Raw genomic sequence first — 21,466 nt, 5'->3', positions numbered from 1 at the left:
ATTATCCTATCACTGACAGCATTGTACTTCAGGACAGATCTTGAAACATCCTTTGTGATGATGAATGCCATGCCATTCTTCTTCAAATTGTCATTTCCTGCATAGTAGATCATATGGTTGTCTAATTCAAAATGTCTGGCCAAAACCCATCCATTTCAGTTCACTAACGCCTAAGATATCAACCTTTATGTGTTCCATTTCATTTTTCACAACTTTTAATTTTCCTAGATTCATACTTCATACATTTCATGTTCTGATTATTAATAGATGTTTGCAGCTCTTTCTCCTCAAATTGAGTCATGCCATGTCAGCAAATGAAGATCCTGAAAGCTTTACTTTATCCGTATCATTAAAGCTGGTTCTACTCTGATGATGCAGCTCTTTCTCATTCATATTTTGAGTGCCTTCCAACCTAAGGGGCTGGTCTTCCTGCACTGTATCGGACAATGTTTCAGGGCTATTCATAAATTTTCCTAGTAATGTGACAGACAGTGTTTCCCTGATATTCATAAGGTTTTCCTTGGCCAATTCTTTGAGAAGTGGATGGCCTCTTTCTCCTTCCTAGTCTGTCTCAGTCTGTGAGCTGTATTGAAACCTGTGACCATATGAAACCCTGCTGGCATTAGAGACATGGGTAGCACAGCCTTAAGCCTCACAGCAACATGCAAGCCACCACAGTACGAAAAACTGACAGAGAAGTTTGTTTCCCTTAGCTGTTTGAAACCTCTCCCCCCTCCCCTTACCTGGATCCCACAGCTCTGTTGTCCTTGGCTTTTTTCCCCCTTCCTGCCTCTTGAGTGTGGAGCCTGTCTGCCTCCCCTTACCTGAGTTCCTGCGTTCTGTCTCAGGATTCCTAGAAGATGGTATTGTTTCTCAAATGGTAAAACACAAATGTAATTTTGCTAGATAATCAATCAAATTATTAAGTCTAATATTAATTTACATTGTTTTCTTGTCAGAAAGAATCGAACAAAGCATATAACTGTGACTATTTAGGTCTTAGAGAAATTCCAGACACTCTACCAAACACAACAGAAGTTTTGGAGTTCAGCTTTAATTTCTTGCCTACAATTCAAAATACAACCTTCAGCAGACTCATTAATCTTATCTTTTTGGATTTAACCAGGTATGTATCTGAGTTTCTTATGCTTTCTTGGCATATTACATAAAAAATAACACATCTTGCATTCTAACTGTTTCCAGGCTTCTTTTACTGTACAGGTATTATCTGGTTATCCTGTATATTATTCATTTCCATGACATATGTTTCTGCAGGTAAAACATAATTGAAAGAAACACCAGATCTGTCAAGATATTACTGGCATGCCTACAGCTTGGCTCAATAATTTTGATATTCAGTGGTAAATAAATCATGTATGTTTATGTTCAAATTTTTCACTCTCTGCATATCATTGGAAACTTGGAACTTTTCTAACTCAGACTTGTACTTAAAGTTTAGTCTCTCTCTCTCTCTCTTTTTTTTTTTTTTTTTTTTTGACACATTTGACGAAGTAGAACGCTGCTGTCTAGGACTTGAATTTCATTTGCTGAAAGAATTTTTTTTTTTTTTTTTTTGACACATTTGACGAAGTAGAACGCTGCTGTCTAGGACTTGAATTTCATTTGCTGAAAGAACACATGACTTTGGTATCACATGGTGAGAGACTTATCAGTGAAAACTGCTCTGAATGTAGTGGCTACATCACTCCCCCAGATCAGTATCTTCAGATCCAGAAAAGAAATATTTATCCAGTGCAGAGGAAAGTGAATGGTTCTCAAACTATTTGTGACAGCAATGTAATTCAGGAAGTTTTAAGGAATATTAATGACAAAAAATAAAATAACTAAATGCACTAAATCAGATGTCATGTTGTACTATATTTTAGCATGTTGTTGTTGTTGTTAGGTACTGCTGAGTCAGTTTCAACTCACAGTGCACCTATGTCCAACAGAACAAAACATTGCCTGATCCTGAGCCATCCTTACAATCATTGCCATGATTTAGCCCATTGTTGTAGCCACTGTGTTAATCTATGTTGCTGAGTGTCTTCCTGTTTTTCACTGACCATGTACTGTACCAAAAATGATGTTCTTTTGCAGGAACTGCTCCCTTCTAGTCGTGATAGCATGACCAAAATAAAAAAGACAAAATCTGACCATTCTCATTTCTACGGAGCTTTCTGGCTGTACTTCTTCCAAGACAGACTTGTTCATTCTTCTGGCCAAACCAAAAGCCAAACTCACTGCTGTTGAGTTGAACCCAACTCATAACAACCCCTCCTTGGGTTTCTGAGGTGGTATCACTATGGAAGTAGATTGCCCAACCTTCCTTCTGAGGAGTGGCTAGAGGGTGTGAACTGCCAGCCTTCTTTCTGGTTAGCAGTCAAATGCCTTAGGTACTATGCTACCAGAGCTCCTACTCTTCTGGCAATCCATGGTATATCCAATATTCTTTGCCAATAACACAATTCAAATTCATCAATTCTTCTGTGGTCTTCCTTACTCATTGTTCACCTTTCTGATGTATGCAAGGCTATTGGAAATACCACAGCTTGGGTCAGGTGCACCTTCATCTTCAAAGTAATATCTTTGTTCTTTAACACATTAAGGAGATCTTTTGCAGCAGATTTGCCCAGTGCAATACATTGTTTGATTTCTTGACTGCTGCTTCCATGGGTGTTGATTGTGGATCCAAATAAAATTAAATTCTTGACAAATTCCATCTTTTTCCTATCCATCATGGTGTTGCTTATTGGTCCAAGTGTGAGGATTTTTGTTTCTTTATGTTGACTTGCAGGTCATACTGAAGGCTGCAGTCATTAATCTTCATCAGTGAGTGTGTCAAGTCTTCTTCACTTTCAGTAAGCAAGGTTGTGTCATCTGCATATTGCAGATTGTTAATGACTCTTCCTACAATCATGATACCACATTCTTCTTTGTATTGTCCAGCTTCTCAGAGTATTTGTTCAGCATACAGATTGAATAAGCATGATGAAAGGATACAATCCTGATGCACACTTTGTTTTAATTTTAAACCATGCAATATCCCCCTGTTCTGTTCAAACCACTACCTCTTGGTGAGTGTACAGGTTCCTCATGAACACAGTTGTGTTCTGGAATTCCCATTCTTTGCAATACTATCCATAATCTGTTACGATCCACACAGCCAAATCCTTTTGCATAACAAATAAAACATAACTAATCACCTTTCTGGGAGCCCTGGTAGCATAGTGCCTAAGGTACTTGACTGCTAACCAGAAGGCTGGCGGTTCAAACCCATCAGCCACTCTTCAGAAGGAAGATGAGGCAATCTACTTCCATAGTGATACTGCCTCGGAAACCAAAGGAGGGGTCACTATGAGTCGGTTCTGACTTGACAGCACATAACAACAACAAAAGCAACAAACATCTTTCTGGTATTCTTTGCTTTCGCCAAGATCCGTCTGACATCAGCAATGATAACCCTCATTCCACACCCTATTCTGAATCTGCCTTGAGTTTCTGATAGTCCCTTGTCATTATACTGTTGCATTTTTTAATTATCTTCAGCAAAATTTTACTTGTGTGTTATATTAATGATATGGTTCTATAATTGCCACCTTCTGTTGGATCACCTTTCTTTGGAATGGACACAAATATGGATCTCTTCCTGTTGGTTTGCCAGGTAACCGTCTTCCAAATTTCTTGGCACAAACAAGTGAGTGCCTCTAGTGCTGTACCAATTTGTTGAAACATCTCAATGAGTATTCTATCCAATTCTGGAGCATTGTTTTTCACCAAGGAGCTCTGGTAGCACTTGACTGCTAACCAGAAGGCTGGCGGTTCAAACCCACCAGCCACTCCCCAGAAGGAAGGTTGGGCAATCTACTTCCATAGTGATACTGCCTCGGAAACCCAAGGAGGGGTCACTATGAGTTGGATATGACTCTACAGCAGTGGGTTTGATTTGGTTTGGGTTTTATTTTTCACCAATTCCTTCACTGCAATACCAAGGGTTCTTCCTTCGATACCAAGGGTTCTTGATCATGTCTTCCCTCCTGAAATGGCTGAATGTCAACCATTTCCTTCTAGCACACTCTGTGTATTCCTTACACCTTATTTTGATGTTTTCTGCATCTTTCAATATTTTGCCCTTAGAATCTTTCAATATTGCAACTCAAAGCTTGATTTTTTTTTTTCATTTCTTTCATGTTGTGAAATGCTGAATGTATTCTTCCCCTTTGATTTTCCATCTCCAGATCTTTGCACATGTTATTATAACACTTGACTATGTCCTCTCTAGCTACGCTTGGAAATCTTCTGTTCAGATCTTTCATTTCATCATTTCTTCCATTAGCTTTAGCTACTCTACTTTTATGAGCAAGTTTCAAAGTCTCTTCTAACATCACTTTTCATCTCCTCTTCCTTTCTTATCTGTTTAATGACCTTATGCCTTCTTCATGCATGATATTGATGTGATCCCACAACTTGTCTGGTCTTTGGTCACTGGTGTTCAATGCATCAAATATATTCTTCAGATGGTTTTTAAATTCATGTGGGATATACTCAAGGCAAGATTTTGGCTCTCATTGGCTTATTTCAATTTTTTTCACCTGCATCTTAAACTTGCATGTGAGCAATTTGTAGTCTGATCCACAGTTTACCCCCAGCTTTGTTCTGACTAATGATATTGAGCTTCTCCATCATCTCTTTCCACAGGTGTAGTTGATTTGATTCCTGTTTATTCCATCTGGTGAGGTATAAATATATAGCTGCCATTTGTGCTGTTCAAAAAATGTATGCAATGAATAAGTCATTGGTCACACAAAATTCTATCATGTGATCTCCAACTTCATTTCTATTTTGGTGATAGTTGTCCTAGTGGGAATGAAATGGTATCTCACTGTGGTTTTGATTTGCATGTCTCTGATAGCTAATGACATTCAATATTTTATGTCTTTGTTGGCCATTTGAGTGTCCTGTTAGGTGAAATGTCTATTCAAGTCTTTGCCCATTTTGTGATTGGGTTATATATGTTTTTATTGCTAAGTTGTCAAAGCCTTTTACATATTTTGGTTATTAGAACCTTGTCAGATATGTGGTGTCTGAAAATATTCTCCCAGTCAGTACCTTATCTTTCCACTTTTTTGGTAAACATTTTTGATGAACAAAAGTTTTTAATTTTTGTGAGGTCTCATTTATTTGTTTTTTCTTTTGCTGTTTGGCTTTTGTTATTATATTTGTTACTCCACTGTTGAAAGCTGGGCCTGACAGACTGTTCATTTTTAAGAATTTTATGGTTTTAATTTCCACATTTATGTCTTTAATCCCTTTTGAATTTGTTTTGTGTATCATGTGAAGCATGGATCCTGTTTCATTTTTTTGTATATGGAAATCCATTTTTTCCAGAACCATTTACTGAAGAAATTCTTCTTTCCCCATTGAATGGATTTAGCACTCTTGTCAAAAATCAGTTGACCATAGATATGTGGACTTATTTCTGGACTCTCAATTCTCTTCCATTAGTCTATGTGTCTCTTGTTATAGCAGTACAAAACTGTTTTGATTATTGAGGCTATATAGTATGTTTTAATCAAGAAGTGTGAGACCTCCTCTGTTCTTCTTTCAATACTGTTTTAGTAATGCAGGATTTCTTGCTATTCCATGTAAAACTGAGCATTTGTTTTTCTATTTCCATAAAGAATGCTGTTGAAATTTTTATCAGGATTGTGCTGAATCTATACATCACTTCCAGAGGTTTGTGATAGGACCACCTATCCTACTTGAGGCTCACACTTTATCTTCTGCCTCTGGTACATGTGGCTTATTAAAACCTGGGCTCTAGACCACCACAGAGAGACAGATTTTCCTGGATAAGGCTAGTTCCAGGGCACAGTTGCTCCTACAAATTCAACTTTCCTTTTCACAATGAATTTCTAAAGAAATTCTGTAATTCTTGTCCAAGTGAGTGAAGCATTTATACATATCATGTCTAGTATTTTTAGTTGTGCAATACCAGGATCAGTTTCTCTCAATCTCTAGTGTTCCATACATCTATAGAGCATTTTTACACATATTGTATCATTTGCCCAAAACAATCTTACAAACTAAATATTATTTCTATACATTATAGATGAAAAACTGAGGCTGCAAAAAGTTGTGCCTTGTCAAAAGTACCACAGATTCATATAGTATATTTTATACATCACACATCATGTATTATGTGACTCAGATGATATTTTATACATTATTTAAGATAGTGTATAACTTTTGGTTTTGCCTATATTTGAACCACTAATTGTTCTCTATATGACAAATGAGAAGTTCTAAGAATTTACTTTAAAGAGATCAAATATCTGAAAATAATTCCAAATCAGAACGTTTCAAATTGAAGCTATTCATTAATAATTTAATTGGCCATCTTCAAGTAGGGGAGAGTTTCTTTATGTTAGAGTATAGGAACTCTGGTGGTGTACTGCCTAAGGCACTTGACTGCTAATCAAAAGGCTGGTGGTTCAAACCCACCAGCCACTCCTTGGAAGGAAGGTTGGGCAATCTACTTCTGTAGTGATACCGCCTTGCAAACCCAAGGAGGGGTCGCTATGAGTGCATGCCTGCTGAATGTTTTTACTATTTGCAAAAGATAGCTTTGTAGCATATGTCATTGTGACAGTTTTTTTTTTCTTCCTTTTTTCTAATGCATTATTGTTAAATATGATTATCTTTTTAAGGTGCCAGATTAACTGGTTACATGAAGATATTTTTCAAAGCCATGATCAACTAAGCACAATTATATTGACTGGAAATCCCCTGATATTCATGGCAGAAACATCACTTAATGGGCCCAAATCTCTGAAGCATCTCTTCTTAATCCAAACAGGAATATCTAATCTTGAATTTATCCCAGTTCACAATCTGGAAAACTTGGAAAGCTTGCATCTTGGAAGTAATCATATTACCTCCATTAAGCTCCCAGCAAACTTCCCAACAAAGAATCTGAAAGTCCTGGATTTTCAAAATAATGCTATACACTACCTCACTAGAAAAGACGTGGAATCTCTGAAGCAAGCCACCAACCTAAGCCTTAATCTCAATGGCAATGACATTAAAAGTATTGAGCCTGGGACTTTCCATTCAAAAATCTTCCAGAATTTGAACTTTGGAGGGACTTTTGATGTGTCTATCATTTTAAAAGGTCTGCAGAATGCTACTGTTCAATCTCTTTGGCTTGGGACATTTGAGGACACTGAGGACCAAGACCTTAGTTCAGCCATGCTTCAAGGACTTTGTGAAATGTCTGTTAAGAGCATCAACCTTCAGAAGCACCATTTCTCTGACTTCTCGCCTGCCACCTTTCAGTGCTTCAACCAACTCCAGGAATTGGATCTGACGGCAACTCATTTGGATGGGTTACCCTCTGGAATTGAGGGTTTGAACTCACTCAAGAAATTAATTCTCAATGTAAATAATTTTGATCAATTGTGTCAAATCAATGCTGCCAATTTTCCCTCACTTACACACCTCTACATGAAAGGCAACACAAAAAAACTTGACCTTGGTTCTGGCTGTTTAGAAAGGCTACAAAATCTTCTGAAGCTTGATTTAAGCCACAGTGACATTGAGGCTTCCGACTGCTGCAATCTACAACTCAAAAGCCTGCTTCAATTGCAATACCTAAATCTAAGCTACAATGAGCCTCTTGGACTCCAGAGCCAGGCATTTAAAGAAAGTCCTCAGCTTAAACTCCTGGATTTGGCATTTACCCACTTGCAAGTTAATGTTCCACAAAGTCCTTTCCAAAACCTCCATCACCTGCAGGTTCTCAATCTCTCTTACTGCCTCCTTGATACCAGCAATCAGCGTCTTCTAGCAGGCCTGCCGGAACTCAGGCATCTGAATTTACAGGGAAATCACTTTCAAGATGGTAGCATCCCAAAGACCAACCTACTTCAGACAGTGTACAGTCTGGAGATTCTAATTTTAGCCTTCTGTGACCTCCTCTCCATAGACCAGGGAGCATTTCACGGCCTTGAAAAAATGCATCATGTAGACTTAAGCCACAACAATTTGACAGGCAATAGCATTGGTGCTCTTAGCCATCTTAAGGGGATCTATCTCAATTTGGCGGCCAATAGCATTAACATCATTCCACTCCGTCTCCTCCCCATCTTGTCCCAGCAGAGTACCATTAATTTAAGTCACAATCCCCTGGACTGCACTTGCACTAACATTCATTTCATAACATGGTTCAAAGACAACCTGAAAAAACTTGAGGGTTTAGAGGAGACCATGTGTGCAAACCCCCCACATTTAAGGGGAGTTAAGCTGTCTGATGTCAAGCTGTCCTGTGGGATGACAGCTGTGGGCATTTTCTTTCTCACAGTATTTTTATTCTTGTTCACCATTCTGCTTATTTTTTCATTTAAGTTCCTTCTTAGATGGAAATACCAACACATTTAGTGTTGAGGATTTCCAGAGAAGGCAAATAAAGGTGTTTCACAAAATTGGCCTAAATGAAAAAACTGTCATCTGTTGCTGATCAGACTCTTCAGGGTGATTCACGGGGCTAGGCAGGAGTTCACTGTGCTTTACTGAGCATCTTACCCTTGCGAGAGCCTGCAAATGAACCTCACTGGCAGGCAAACTGACTGATGTCAGGCATGGTTGTGTTGTTGTTGTTACGTGCCATCAAGCCGGACCTAACTCACAGCGACCCCTCCTTGGGTTTCTGAGGTGATATCACTATAGAAGTAGATTGCCCAACGTTCCTTCTGAGGAGTGGCTGGTGGGTGTGAACCGCCAGCCTTCTGGTTAGCAGTCAAGTACCTTAGGCACTACGCTACCAGAGCTCCCAGGCATGGCTGTGAGAAATGCAGTTCATTTCCTCACATGGAAGGTAGTGGAAGTTGAGGGAGGATTTGCAGCAAGGAGAGTACAACACAAGGAGGCCATATTCCTTCCATTCAGGGATCTCCTTCCCAGCACCCCCTAACCCATCCCTGAAAGGTCATGATCAACCCCCACAACTTGGCAGCACTGAAGCTCTCCCACTCGCTGTCTTTCACCCACCATTGAAGTATTGTGCTTGGGTCTGGGTTATGGTAATGGAACCAAAGGGAAACTTAATGGAAGACAACATCTCAATTCTTATGTTAAATGGAAAAAGAAAAACACAATGAATTTAAGAGAAAAGGCTGAGAAATGAATCCTGCCATCAAATAGACTCCATGAATCCTCTTAATCCTTTACTCATGGTGACCTCATGTCTCCACAGTGTCCCTTGGGTGCAAATGGCTATTTTAAAAAAAAGACACCCCTCCTGCCCAGAGGTTTAGGGTTTCTGCCATATTTGCTGCACTTAGTTTGGAGCCAGGGAGACTCCCATGTGTTGGATGTTCTCCCTCTTACATTACAGGCCCTACCTTACTGGTGGGCTGTGGTTCAAAATGCTCTTCTCATGGGAATGTCTGATCCTTAGAAGCCTCTTTCCCACAGCATCAGTGAGATAAACTGGATTTGCTTCTCAGGCTGTCCTTCAAAAGCTTTTTACCTCAGAGAGCATTTAAGAGGATATATTTACAATGAAAACAAGTGGAAGAAAACATCCCAAACACTAGCTGTTGCCACCACAATAAAGCTGGCTTCACAAGAAATAGTTTCTGTTCAAGGTGGTTGTCAACAAAGTTTAGATCAGTGACAAACAGTGGACAAGACCATCCAATGCAGATAGATAAAGAGGACAGACAGTTGATAATGTTATGACTAGTTTTGCCAAGACTCAAAGGGTCACATTTATATAGGAATCCAGCTTTTGAAGTCTGGACTCCTGGGCAAGGGAAGTGAAGCTCTTGTGCTTGGATTTGTTGCACTTACACGGCCTTGGTTAAGTTCTAGAACCTATTTTAGGTGGTTGTTGTTAATTCCCTTGAGTCAGTTCTAACTCATGACAATCCCATGGTAATTTATACTTAGAACTTCAAATAGAATATCAAAATAAAACTTGACCAACTTTACTATCTCATCAGAAATGTATTAATCCTTTGGTTGAGGGTGTAATTGTAGGGTATAGTGTTGTTGTTGTTAAGTGCCATCAAGTCGTCTCTGACTCATAGTGACCCTACTGACCTTATGCAAAGCAGAACGAAACACCGTCTGGTCCCCCGCCAGCTCCACAATCCTTGCTATACTTGACCCCATTGCCGCAGCTGCTGTGTCAATCTATCTTGTTGAGAGCCTTCCCCTCTTTCGTTGACCCACCACCTTATGAAGCATGATATCCTTCTCCAGGGAATGGTCCCTTCTGACAATATGACTAAAGTAGGTGAGATGAAGTCTGGCCACTCTCGCTTCCAAGGAACATTGCAGCTGCACTTCCTCCAGGACAGATTTGTTAGTTCTTTTAGTGGTCCATGATATTTTCAGCATTCTTCGCCAGCACCACATCTCAAAAACATCAATTCTTCTTTGGTCTTCCTTATTCATTGTCCACCTTTCACATGAGAGGCAGTTGAAAATATCATGGCTTGTGTCAGGTGTGCCTTAGTCCTCAAGGAGACAGGTTTGCTCCTCAGCACTTGAATGAGGTCCTTAGCAGCTGACTTGCCCAGTGCCATACATCATTTGATGTCCCGACTGCTGCTTCCATTTGTGTTGATTGTGCTGTTGTGCTGTTATGTGCGGTCGAGTCGGCCCCGACTCATAGCAACCCCTCTTTGGGTTTCCGAGGCAGTATCACTACGGAAGTAGGATTGCCCAACCTTCCTTCCGAGGAGTGGCTGGTGGGTTTGAACCGCCAGTCGTCTGGTTAGCAGGCAAGTGTCTTAGCCACTATGCTACCAGAGCTCCATGAAGTCCTTGACAACTTCAATTTTTTCTCCATATATGGTGAGACTGCTTATAGGCCCAGTTGTGAGAATTTTTGTCTTCTTTATATTGAGATATAATGCAAACTGCAGACTGTATTCTTCAATTTTCATCAGTAAGTGCTTCAAGTCATCCTCATTTTCAGCAAGCAAGCACATTGCGGGCTGTTAATGATTCTTCCTCCAATCTTGATGCCACGTTCTTCTTCATATAGTCCAGCTTCTCAGATTGTTTGCTCAGCATATAGATTGAATAAGTATGGTGAAAGGATACAACACTGATGCACTCCCTTCTTGATTTTAAACCATGTAGTGTCCCCTTGTTCTGTTCAAATAACAGCCTCCTGGTCTCACTGATGTTGTGGGAAAGAGACTTCTAAGGACCAGACATCCCCATGAGAAGAACATTTTGAACCACAGACCACCTGTAAGGTAGGAACTATAGTATAAGAGGGAGAACATCCAAAACATGGGAGTCTCCCTGACTCCAAAATAAGTGCAGCAAATGTGGCAGAAACCCTAAACCTCTGAATAGCCTGGAAACATTATCCAATACGGTGCAGGAATACGAGCCCTTAGGTCAGAAGGCTTTCAAAATATGACTATGAAAGAGCTGCGTCATCAGAGTAGGACCAATCTTACTGATATGAATAAAGTAAAGCTTTTGACACCTCCATTTACTGATGTGGCCCCACTTAAATTGAGGAGAAACAACTGCAAACATCCATTAATAATAAGAACATGGAATGTACGAAGTATGAATCTAGAGTATATAGTAAGAGAGGAAATTAGAAGACCAACTCCTCTTTAGCTTTTTCTCCCAGAAAAGGCAGAAAAGACAAGGAAACAAGCAGTGAAGTGAAGCAATAAACTTTCCCTATAAATGCTCTATTACTCTTGGGGGATTAGCTGACAGTACTGGATGGGAAGCCATTTTGTCCCAGATATCTTTGGTTGTTGATGCAGGTTTGGGACTAGGGTAAGGCAAGTGAGGCAATGGGCTTAGGTGAAAAAGTAAAAGGGTGCCAAGAACCTCTGTAATTAAGGTAAATATATTTCAATGTAATGTTTGTAAAAATAAAAAAGGCAAAAAATTCACATTGAACAAAATATCAAAATTCTAAGTAAAGACAGAGCTGTGGCAAATCATATTAAGGCCTGAGGCAAAAGAGAAAACTCAGTAACACTGACTCTGTCTTTATGTGAAATGTTGGTATTCTGTTCATCATGGACTATTTTGCATTAATTTTGATTTTTTAAAATATTATATTAGACATTAATATTGTATAGTTTACCAGTCAATAATGTTTATTATTATTTTATAATCTATTATCATAAACTTCATTCCTGAATTTTTTTGAGCCACCCTAAATTTAGCACCTAAGGCAAATACCTTACTCACCTCGGCCTAGTCTTAGCCCAAAGGATTGGTGGAGGTGAAAAAACTCAAACCAAAATCCAAACCGCACTGCCATCGAGTCAATTCTTACTCATACCATCCCCCACTGGGTCTCTGAGGTGGTAAATCTTTATGATAGTAGATTGCCCCATCTTCCTTCTGCAGAGTGGCTGGTGGGTTTGAACAGCCAAACTTCTGGTTAGTAGTCAAATGCTTCAGGCCACAGTTTACCTACGGCCTATAAGCAAGTGCCTGTTCCAGTTCTACTCAAGAGTATTGGTTTCCTTCCACATCACTCTGTGGAAATATCTTACACCTCATTTCCACATCCTCAGCGAACTCTCAACTCCTGGGCTTAAAGGCATCCCTCTTTCAAAGGCAAATCATAGATAGAGATGAATGGGTACCACATCCTGCTATGCTCTGGGTGGCTTGGGTCTGGTTGAACCCTTCTCTGCTAATGAAATTAAAGATAAGTAATTAACATGCAGCAGGTGCTTTATTTATGTGAAATACTAGCATATGGGAAAACAAGTATGGGAGGAGCTTTCCTGAGGAAATGGAAAGGGCATTGGAGAATCAGTTTGTTCAGGATGCATTTTAAAGGAGATTTTCAGCTGGAAACATAAAGTAAGTGGGACACACACCTTTCAGCTCCCTCTACTTCTGGGCCTAAGATGGTGGAGCATCCTTCTGAGAGGGTGCATCATGAGCTGCAGCTGGGTGATGGCCTGGACTCTGCAGCAACCCAGGTTTTTCCTAACTGGGTTTTGGGTTGAAACGACATCTAAAAGTGGATAAATGAGTAGAGCTGCCTCAATGTTTTCTAACCTGTGGAGCCAGGATCCTTCTTCCAGCTTCCTTACTGCTGCTACAGAAAAGGATCTTTGATCAGGGGACCTAAAGGTAGCTGTGGTTGAGCGAGCTCAGGCAACCAACCTCCCCAAGTTAGAAAGGGCATTTTGCACTGACCCACCAACCCATGCTTCCATCTCTTCGGCAAAGATCACTCACCTTTGGGAAATTAGGCAGGAATGCAGCAGGATGCATAGGGTAGGTAAGTTTGTGTGTCGACTTGGCTGGGCCTGGTTCAGTGGCTGGGCAGCTGGATATAGTTATTCCTCATGGTAAGACTGGTAAATAACTCCATGGTGGAATCTATCGGAGCAGCTGAGTAGCTGTTTCAGGGGGTGTGGTCTGCTTCCTGTATATAAGAAACAGCTTTGGAAACAGTTTCTAGCTTATGGCACACTTGAACCCTGCATGTAGCTGAGTCGTTGTTCAGCAGCCTGCTATGCCCTGCCTATCTAGGAACTTTTAATGGACTTGAATTAATGGCCTGCCATGTGGTCTGGTAACATTGGGACTGTGCCTTATTGCTTGTCAACCATGGGCTTGTCAGCCTCAGCAGTCAGCAGCTGGGTGAAGAAAAGCCTCCAGCTTCAGTGGGCCAGGAGCAAGAGGCAGAGCTGAAGCCCAAGGTTGAGGGGCTTTCACCCAGCGCCTAGATCCTGGCACTTTGAACTCAGACTTAAAGCCTCCAAACTGTAAGAATAAACTCCTGTTTGTTAAAGCTATCACATTTGTGGTATATTCCTGTCACAGTGGCACTAGGTAACCAGAACAACACATACTTATTTTGTTTTGTTGATTTTGTTCATTTGTAACAAATTAGAGGATTGTGCTCTGGAAAATTTTGTAAATATTGTTAGTGGTGGCTATTGAAGATGCAAACATCACATTCACTTGTCTCTCCCTTCTTTCCTTCTCTCATTTTTTTAATTTCTTGTTTTAATTTTTCTTTTCTCACTGTTTCTCCCCTCCTTCCAGTCCTTCCTTCCTTGATTACTTTTTTTCTTCTTTCTCCCCTTCCCTTCCTTCTCTACGTTTCCTTTTATCTATTTCTCTCCCTCCCTTATCCCTTATTCATTTCTTGCCCCATGCTATCTTTCCATCCCTTATCCCTTTAATATTTATTGTACACCTACTATATGCCAGGCACTGACCCAATGGGGACAGAATATGTATAGAAATAAGTAGATACCAACCAAATCATATAGGGAGATAGATGGATATTACTCTTCTTCCTAGAACCTGTATTAGGGTCAGTGTAGTATTACTACCAATCTCTATTAGTGCTGTAATATAGGTAAGGTAGCTGGAGAAAGCTTGATCAGTGAGAAAAATGATGTCCTAGCACAGGGCAGTTACCTGTTCTGTACCATAAAGAACCATTGCTCTTTCCTCCATCAATGCCCAGCCAGCTAGCCCAGCCACTTGCTCTCATTACCATCCCAATCTGTCCTCATTTGTTTTGTTCTCTACTTCTAGGGTCAATTCTCCCACCACAGTTAGAGTGATCATTCTTAAACTTGCATTCACACTTCACATTCCCATCCTCCCCCACAGTTTCCTTAATATCCAAACTCCTTACCCTGGCCTCAGGAGATGCTCTGTGATGCAGCTCTAATGACTTCTCCTGCTTGGAAGCAATTCTCCCTTCACTCTACACACTCTGGCCACATAGCCCTTCCTTCTGTTCCTTGGATATCATAGTAAAAGCTGATTAATTTTGATACTTAATCAGAATTCACTAGCCCAACAAAGAGGGCATGATTTTTCAACATAATAGCAGCATGGAAATTTGAGGGACAACTCCTCTTTACCACTTTACCCTCAAGAAAAGCAAGACAAGCGGAGGGAACAGTAGTGGTGTGAAGCTCTTTCCTGCCTAAGGAAGCTCAGGACCTTAGTATCTGCTGTTTCCTTTGTCTGAAAGACATTACCACCAGTCTCTGAATGGTTCCTTCTTATCCCTGAGATCACAGTGCTATTTTTTCCTCTGAGGGAAGGTCTTCCCTGACCATCCCTGACCACCCAATCTAAGACAACCCTGATGTCATACTCAATTCTCCACTCTCACGGCCTCCTGGTTTATTGATTTCATTATGCTCATCAGTGTTTGGAATTGTCTTGTTTACCCACTGCTGTCTCTTCTCATCTCCCCCTATATACCCAGTGATATCCTAGAACATGGCTGGGGCATAGTAAGGGCTCAGCACATTTGTGTTTAATAACTGCTCCCATTTGTCCTAGAGTCTGTTCTCTATACCCTTAAAAATCCCCAAAACTTGTGCAGTGGACTCAGTTACAACTCATAACAACTCTATAGGACAGAGTAGAACTGTCCTATAGGATTTTCAGTCTTTATGGAGTGGGAGCGTAGTGCCTATGGCATTTGACTGCTAACCAGAAAGTTGGCGGTTCAAACCCACCAGTCACTCCTCAGAAGGAAGATTGGGCAATCTACTTTCATAGTGATACTGCCTTGGAAACCCAAGGAGAAGTTGCTATGAGTGAGATCTGACTCAACAGCAGTGAGTTTGGTTTGGTTTTAGAATCTTTATGGAAACAGATTGCCACATCTTTCTTTCATGAAGCAGCTAGTGGGTTCAAACTGCCAACCTTTTGGTCAGCAGTTGAATGCTTAACCATGTTCCACAAGGGCTTTTCCCTGAGCCCTACTAGATCCTAATTCTGTTGACATGCCCATCTCCACATCCCCTCAGCTTCTATCCCCAACTCCAGCCTCTGGGCCTCCCATGTGCTTATCACCTGAAATGTCTGGAGCCCAATTCTAGGTATTAGGATTCTGTTGAATTGGGTTTGGTTCTGGTTTCCCAACCAAATGATTCCATGGAAAAACCTTTCCTATTCTATTTGTGTGTGTGTGTGTGTGTGTGTTCCTTTTAAACCCAGGTGAAATTTACATAAAACAAAATAAACCATTTTAAAGTAAACAATTCAGTGACATTTCACATTTCCCTGTTCTTGATGATCATTTATTAATTCAATTTCTCTCATCTTGAAGTGTGGAAGGTCCATACTCTAAGAATCCAGTCTTAGGCAGCACCAGCCCACTGAGTTCCTTGTGAATTCTGCCAAATTTAACCTCTTTCTACTATCAGGATTTAAGGTGAATTGAGAAATACTAATTGCTAATGTGCCAACCTGTAGCCACACTTATGTTACTGTTGTTAGTTGTTGTTGAGTTGATTCCAATTCAGAATGCCCCATGTACAAAAGAATAAAATGCTGCCCAGCCCCATGCCATGTTCATGATCACTGGCATGCTTGAGTCTATGGTTACCCAGGGCACTTATCTTCCAGCGCTATGTAGACCAATATCCTGTTTTGATCCTGATGATTTTCACTGGCTATCTTTCAGAAGTAGATAGCCACACCTTTCTCCCTAGTCTTTCTTAGTAAGGAAGTTCCCCTGAAACTTGTCCACCATGGGTTACCCTGCTGGTATTTCAAATACCCATAGCATAGTTTCAAGCATCATAGCAACACACAAGACACCACAGTATGATAGATCAGCAGATGGGTGGTGTCTGTGCTTCTGTCCATAATATTTAATGTACAATTTGGAAATGCAAAACCATTCTGCAGAAAATTTCTGATGTAGATTGCATCACACTAAAGACCCCAGGGTCCCAGGCCTTAGCAAAACTGGATTGCCCAATCTTGCTTTCATTTATCAAGCATGCTCCCTTCTATGCAATGCAACTTGCTGCTCCATAACTTCACATTGATCTAAGGTTCTGTGACAGTTCCTCTGTTTTAAGCAACAGTAAATTCACCCCACAAAGTCAGAAAGGGAGCTTTTTGATGGCTGCTGTCAATTTTATTGCTTTATCCTGGTTACTGGGATGGAATCTGTAGACATGGTGTGTTTATTGGTTTTATGTATTGCATGTTGTTGCTGCTCTGACAAGCTACTCCTATAAAAATGTGCTATTATTGCATGTTGTAGCTCAGTGAGCTGACCCTGCATTTCAAAGTGTACTGAAGCAAATAGCATTGAAGTCCATAAAAGCTGACTGGCCTCCATCACAGGGGACACCCTGCGTGAGCTGCAACTCCTACAATCTGGGAGCAAATTATACCTTTCCCAGCACCAGCAGCCACCACTGCTAACTGAACATAGCACAGACTCAAACACAGCTGTCACCCATTAGATTTCAAGATGGTAAACTGTCATATCATTCCTACTTGCCCAATTCTGCAATAAGCATCATTTGCAGTTTTGAAGTTTATAAAAGAATGAAATAAAGATGTTTTCATATTATCTTTCTCTAATATTAATATAGGATGCGAGAGGAGTGGATGCCATTGTTTTCTATTTTCTCTGAATGATGAAGAGGAAATGAACTTGAATTATAGCAAGAGGAGTTATGCTTAACTCACACAAGTTGAGAGTGGAGGTTATGAGTGTTGGGCGAGCACCAATTGCCTTAAATACATTGAGTTTGCCTGTCTAACATGATCGGAGTCAATTGAAGAATTCCAAGCAATGCACCAGTCCAGCGTGGCTCCCAAACCTGGAGTATCGCCAGAATCACCCAAGGAATTCATGACAGAATGGATTCCTGACCCCAACATAGATAATGGAATTCTGTTAGACTGGGCTTGGCCCTGGACACTTGGTCACATGACTTCATGTAAAATTCTTTCCTAATCTTAATTTTATCAGCCAATAGCAGAAGTATGCATTACATACATGAGTCTACATGAGACATGAGTCGAAGGAACAGAAGGAACAGCTTGTCCATATCCTTTGAATTTTCCTAACAAATGGCACTAAAAGGATTAAAGAGCTCCAAATCCAAAGGTGAAAGATTCAGGCCAGGGAATTTGTTAGTTCTTTCTGCCATCACTGCCAGGCAGCACGATGGTGCTCTTAAAGCCACCCTGCTCTGACACTCACCTCTCCCCACCCCCATCCCCCCAGCTATTTAAAATTTGAGCTCATTTACTGAAAATTGTGGGATTTGAACCAAAGAATAAAAGTACAGATTATTTTTAAAAGCCATTATTGCTTATGGAAGCAATAATGATTAAGCAGTGAATTTCATTGAAAGTCCTCCTGCCCTCCTTCCATCTTCAGTTAATATTCTTTAAGCACTTGACTGTTCAAGACATCATGCTAGATTCTGGAAAGATATGCTGAGGACAGGTGACCATCACAGCACCCATCCTACTCCTCCTCCTTTCATGTTGGCTCATGAATTTTATAAATGGCTTGGAATTCCCTTTGTCTCTTTCTGCCTTTCATGGAAAGAGCCTAACTACCCAAGAATAGATAAATGATTAAATGTATTAGGAATGACCTGAATAAATGAGGAGACAGTTCCTGTTCTTGTGTGGGACAATTTAGCTTATGAACATATCAATTCTGCTTGTAATAAGAGAAATTTAAGTTAAAATGAGATATAGTTTTATATCTATTGAACTGGTTAAAAAGAGAAAACTAGATGATATCCAGTGTGGGTGGGATGTAGGTAACAAGAACTTAGTGCACTGTTTATGGGGGTTGTATGTAGATTGGTGCAGTCATTCTAGGACCATCTGGCAATAATTAGTTAAATTAAATATATGACCCACAAATTCTGCTCTGAGGACAGATTAAAAGAAATTTTCACATGTCCATGGGGACATTCATAGCAGCACTATTTATGGAAGGGGAAGTTCAAAGCAACTTGGGTGTTCATCACCATGAGAATGTTGTTGTTGTTGTTGTTGTGTGCCGTCGAGTCAAACCCGACTCATAGCGACCCCTCCTTGGGTTTCTGAGGCAGTATCACTACGGAAGTAGGATTGCCCAACCTTCCTTCCGAGGAGTGGCTGGTAAATGAGAATGGGTAAGTAAAATGTGATGTAGCAGAAGTAGGAGATTAGATGTAGCCATAGCAAAGTAAAAAGGAGCTCTCATGGTGTAGTGGTTAAGCACTTGGCTGCTAACTAAAAGGTTGACAGTTTAAGTCCACGAAGGGCTCTTGGGGAGAAAGATATGGTAGTCTACTTCCAAAAAGATTTACAGCCTTAGAAACCCATTGGGGCAGTTGTACTCTGTAAACTCTGAGCAATAAGTTGTAATCAAATGGAAGGCAATGTATTTGGTTTTGTTTCATAGAGATAAATTAAATGAACCTGGCATGGCTGTGCCTAATTTTTCTCTAACACACACACAAGAAAAAAAATAAAAATAGAGCACATCCATATGATGAAATGCCATGTGGCCATTATAAATAAAATTGCAAAAGCCTATTTACAGGCATTAAAATATATTGATGATTTAATATTAAGCAAAAGAGGAGGTTATCAAACATCATGCTCACTATCATTCCATTTTTTGGAAAAATAAAAAAAAATACATATAAATTATAGATTGGTCCAGTAACTCATGGAATTGCAGTGATTCAAACATTTCTTTTTTCGTTTATTTATATTTCTAATTTGCCTTCAATGACCATGCACTATGCAATAGGAAGAAAATGAATTTTTGTTTTGTTTTGAAGGGAGACTCTTGTTTGTTTTTTTTACAGAGATAAAAGAAACAAAGAGGTCATCATGGTTGTGAGAATGTGATTAGTTATCCTCCGTGCAGACTGTAATTCACAGTGACCCATGTACATAAACAGAGTATAACTACATTTTCAAAGGCTGACCCCTGCCCCCCACCCCCAGGTAGATCATCAGGCCTTTGCTCTGAGTTGCCTCTGGGTAGACTCAAACTAGCAACTTTTCCATTAGTGGCCCAACACGTTAACTGTTTGCACTACTCAGGCACTCCTGTGAGAATTTATGGCTGTTGTGGCCCTGGAGGCCATTCCCACTCATGGTGACTCCATTTGTGTAGAATAGAGCTTCTTCACAGAGTTTTCAAGGCTGTGACCCTTCAGAAGCAGATCAGCGGGCCTGTCTACCAAGGCGCTGAACTGCCAACCTTTTGCTAGTAGTTGAGTATTTGGGAGCTCTAGTGGCGTAGTGCCTAAGGCATTTGACTGCTAATTAGAAGGCTGGTGGTTCAAACCCACCAGCCACTTCCTCAGAAGGAAGGTTGGGCAATCTACTTCCATAGCGATACTGCCTTGGAAACCCAAGGAGGGGTCGCTATGAGTCAGATCTGACTCGATGGCAGTGGGTTTGGTTTTTTGGTTTGGAATTGAGTATTTAACCATATGGGCCACCCAGGGACTGCTGTGAGAATTCACAGGTATGAAAAAAGAAGGAAGTCTTTTTCTAAGGCTTTGTGTTTTCAAAAGGAGCGCTGGTAGCATAGTACCTATGGCATTTGACTGCTAACCAGAAAGCTGGCAGTTCAACCCACCAGCAACTCTGTGGGAGGAAAACTGGGCAATCTACTTCTGTAAAGATTTATCACCTCAGAAACCCAAAGGGGGTCACTATGAGTTGGAATTGACTCAACGGCAGTGAGTTTGGTTTTTTTGGTTGTGTTTTCAAATACAAAGTGCCAGGCCCATGCTTTATAGGTTGTATTTCTTTTCCCCTGAGAATGGAAGGATAGTACTTGTTCTAATGATCCCCACTTGAATGGACGGGTGGGTGGACAGCAGAGCCAAGGGAAGGAGCTGGGGCTTGCAGCACCAGGGGCCTCTGCGAGAAGCCTGTGGGCTTCCTCAGAAACTACCTTTAGTCCCAAATTGAGTAGCTAAGACTTCAGCATAGGGAAAGTACTTCAGCCCTGCACTGGTTAATGATATATATTCTAAAGGGACAAAACTAACAACTAAAATGTTTTATTTAGACAGGTTAGGGCTTCAGGATACCTCGATGGAGGCCTGGCTTATGAAGACTTTGCAGCTGCAACAGGCTTGCTTTTGGCCTTGCAAACATCTTCATTCTTCACCTCTTGGCTGCTGACAGCCATCTCCCAGCAGTGTTTAATGTCAGAGCCATTGAATATTTGTTAGAGGCTTTCAGCTTTACAATGTTGATAGACCTTTTGTAAAGCTACATGGGGCAATAACTAGCAACCATATGCAACAAATCTTTATTTTTCCCACATCTGAATAGACTTGAGTGGCCTGTCACAAAGCGCACAGAGAATGTCAGTCTTGGGAGCAGATTCCCCTCTGTCACGCTTGCCTGCATACAAGTGTTGGCTCATCAGTCCCCTCAACAGCTGATGATGTAGTAAGATGGTAATGTTGGCTCTTGGAATGCGTGGTCCCAGTGAGAATCCAGTGAGATGCTGTTGCGTGTTTTCCTGTGAGCACTGGTGCTATGATGCTGGTCCCAAGACTGGGGTGGCTGAACTGCCACAGGATTTGAACCCAGGCCAGCCTGGCTATTAATGAGCAAAAAGTAATGAAACTGAGGTTCAATGAAACCAAGTGTGATAGTTGGAGCTCTGTGT

At 40.7% G+C, this 21,466-nt stretch overlaps 1 protein-coding gene across 1 annotated transcript in view; it reads left to right on the top strand.

The window, feature by feature from the left end:
* The window catches only part of CD180 (CD180 molecule), a 39,095-nt gene extending 30,656 nt beyond the window's left edge, over window positions 1–8,439 (top strand). Inside the window, exons 4-5 of the mRNA XM_007949187.2 lie at window positions 960–1,126; window positions 6,711–8,439. Of these exons, the coding sequence (XP_007947378.2) occupies window positions 960–1,126; window positions 6,711–8,439 (1,896 nt within the window). The remainder of the gene's footprint in view (window positions 1–959; window positions 1,127–6,710) is intronic.
* Window positions 8,440–21,466: the final 13,027 nt, after the last annotated feature.

The sequence above is a fragment of the Orycteropus afer genome, unplaced genomic scaffold (genome assembly GCF_000298275.1).
Source record: "Orycteropus afer afer isolate SDZICR_OR568_19922 unplaced genomic scaffold, OryAfe1.0 scaffold00242, whole genome shotgun sequence".
NCBI classification, from domain to species: Eukaryota; Metazoa; Chordata; class Mammalia; order Tubulidentata; family Orycteropodidae; genus Orycteropus; species Orycteropus afer.
This window is presented reverse-complemented; position numbering and strand designations above follow the sequence as displayed.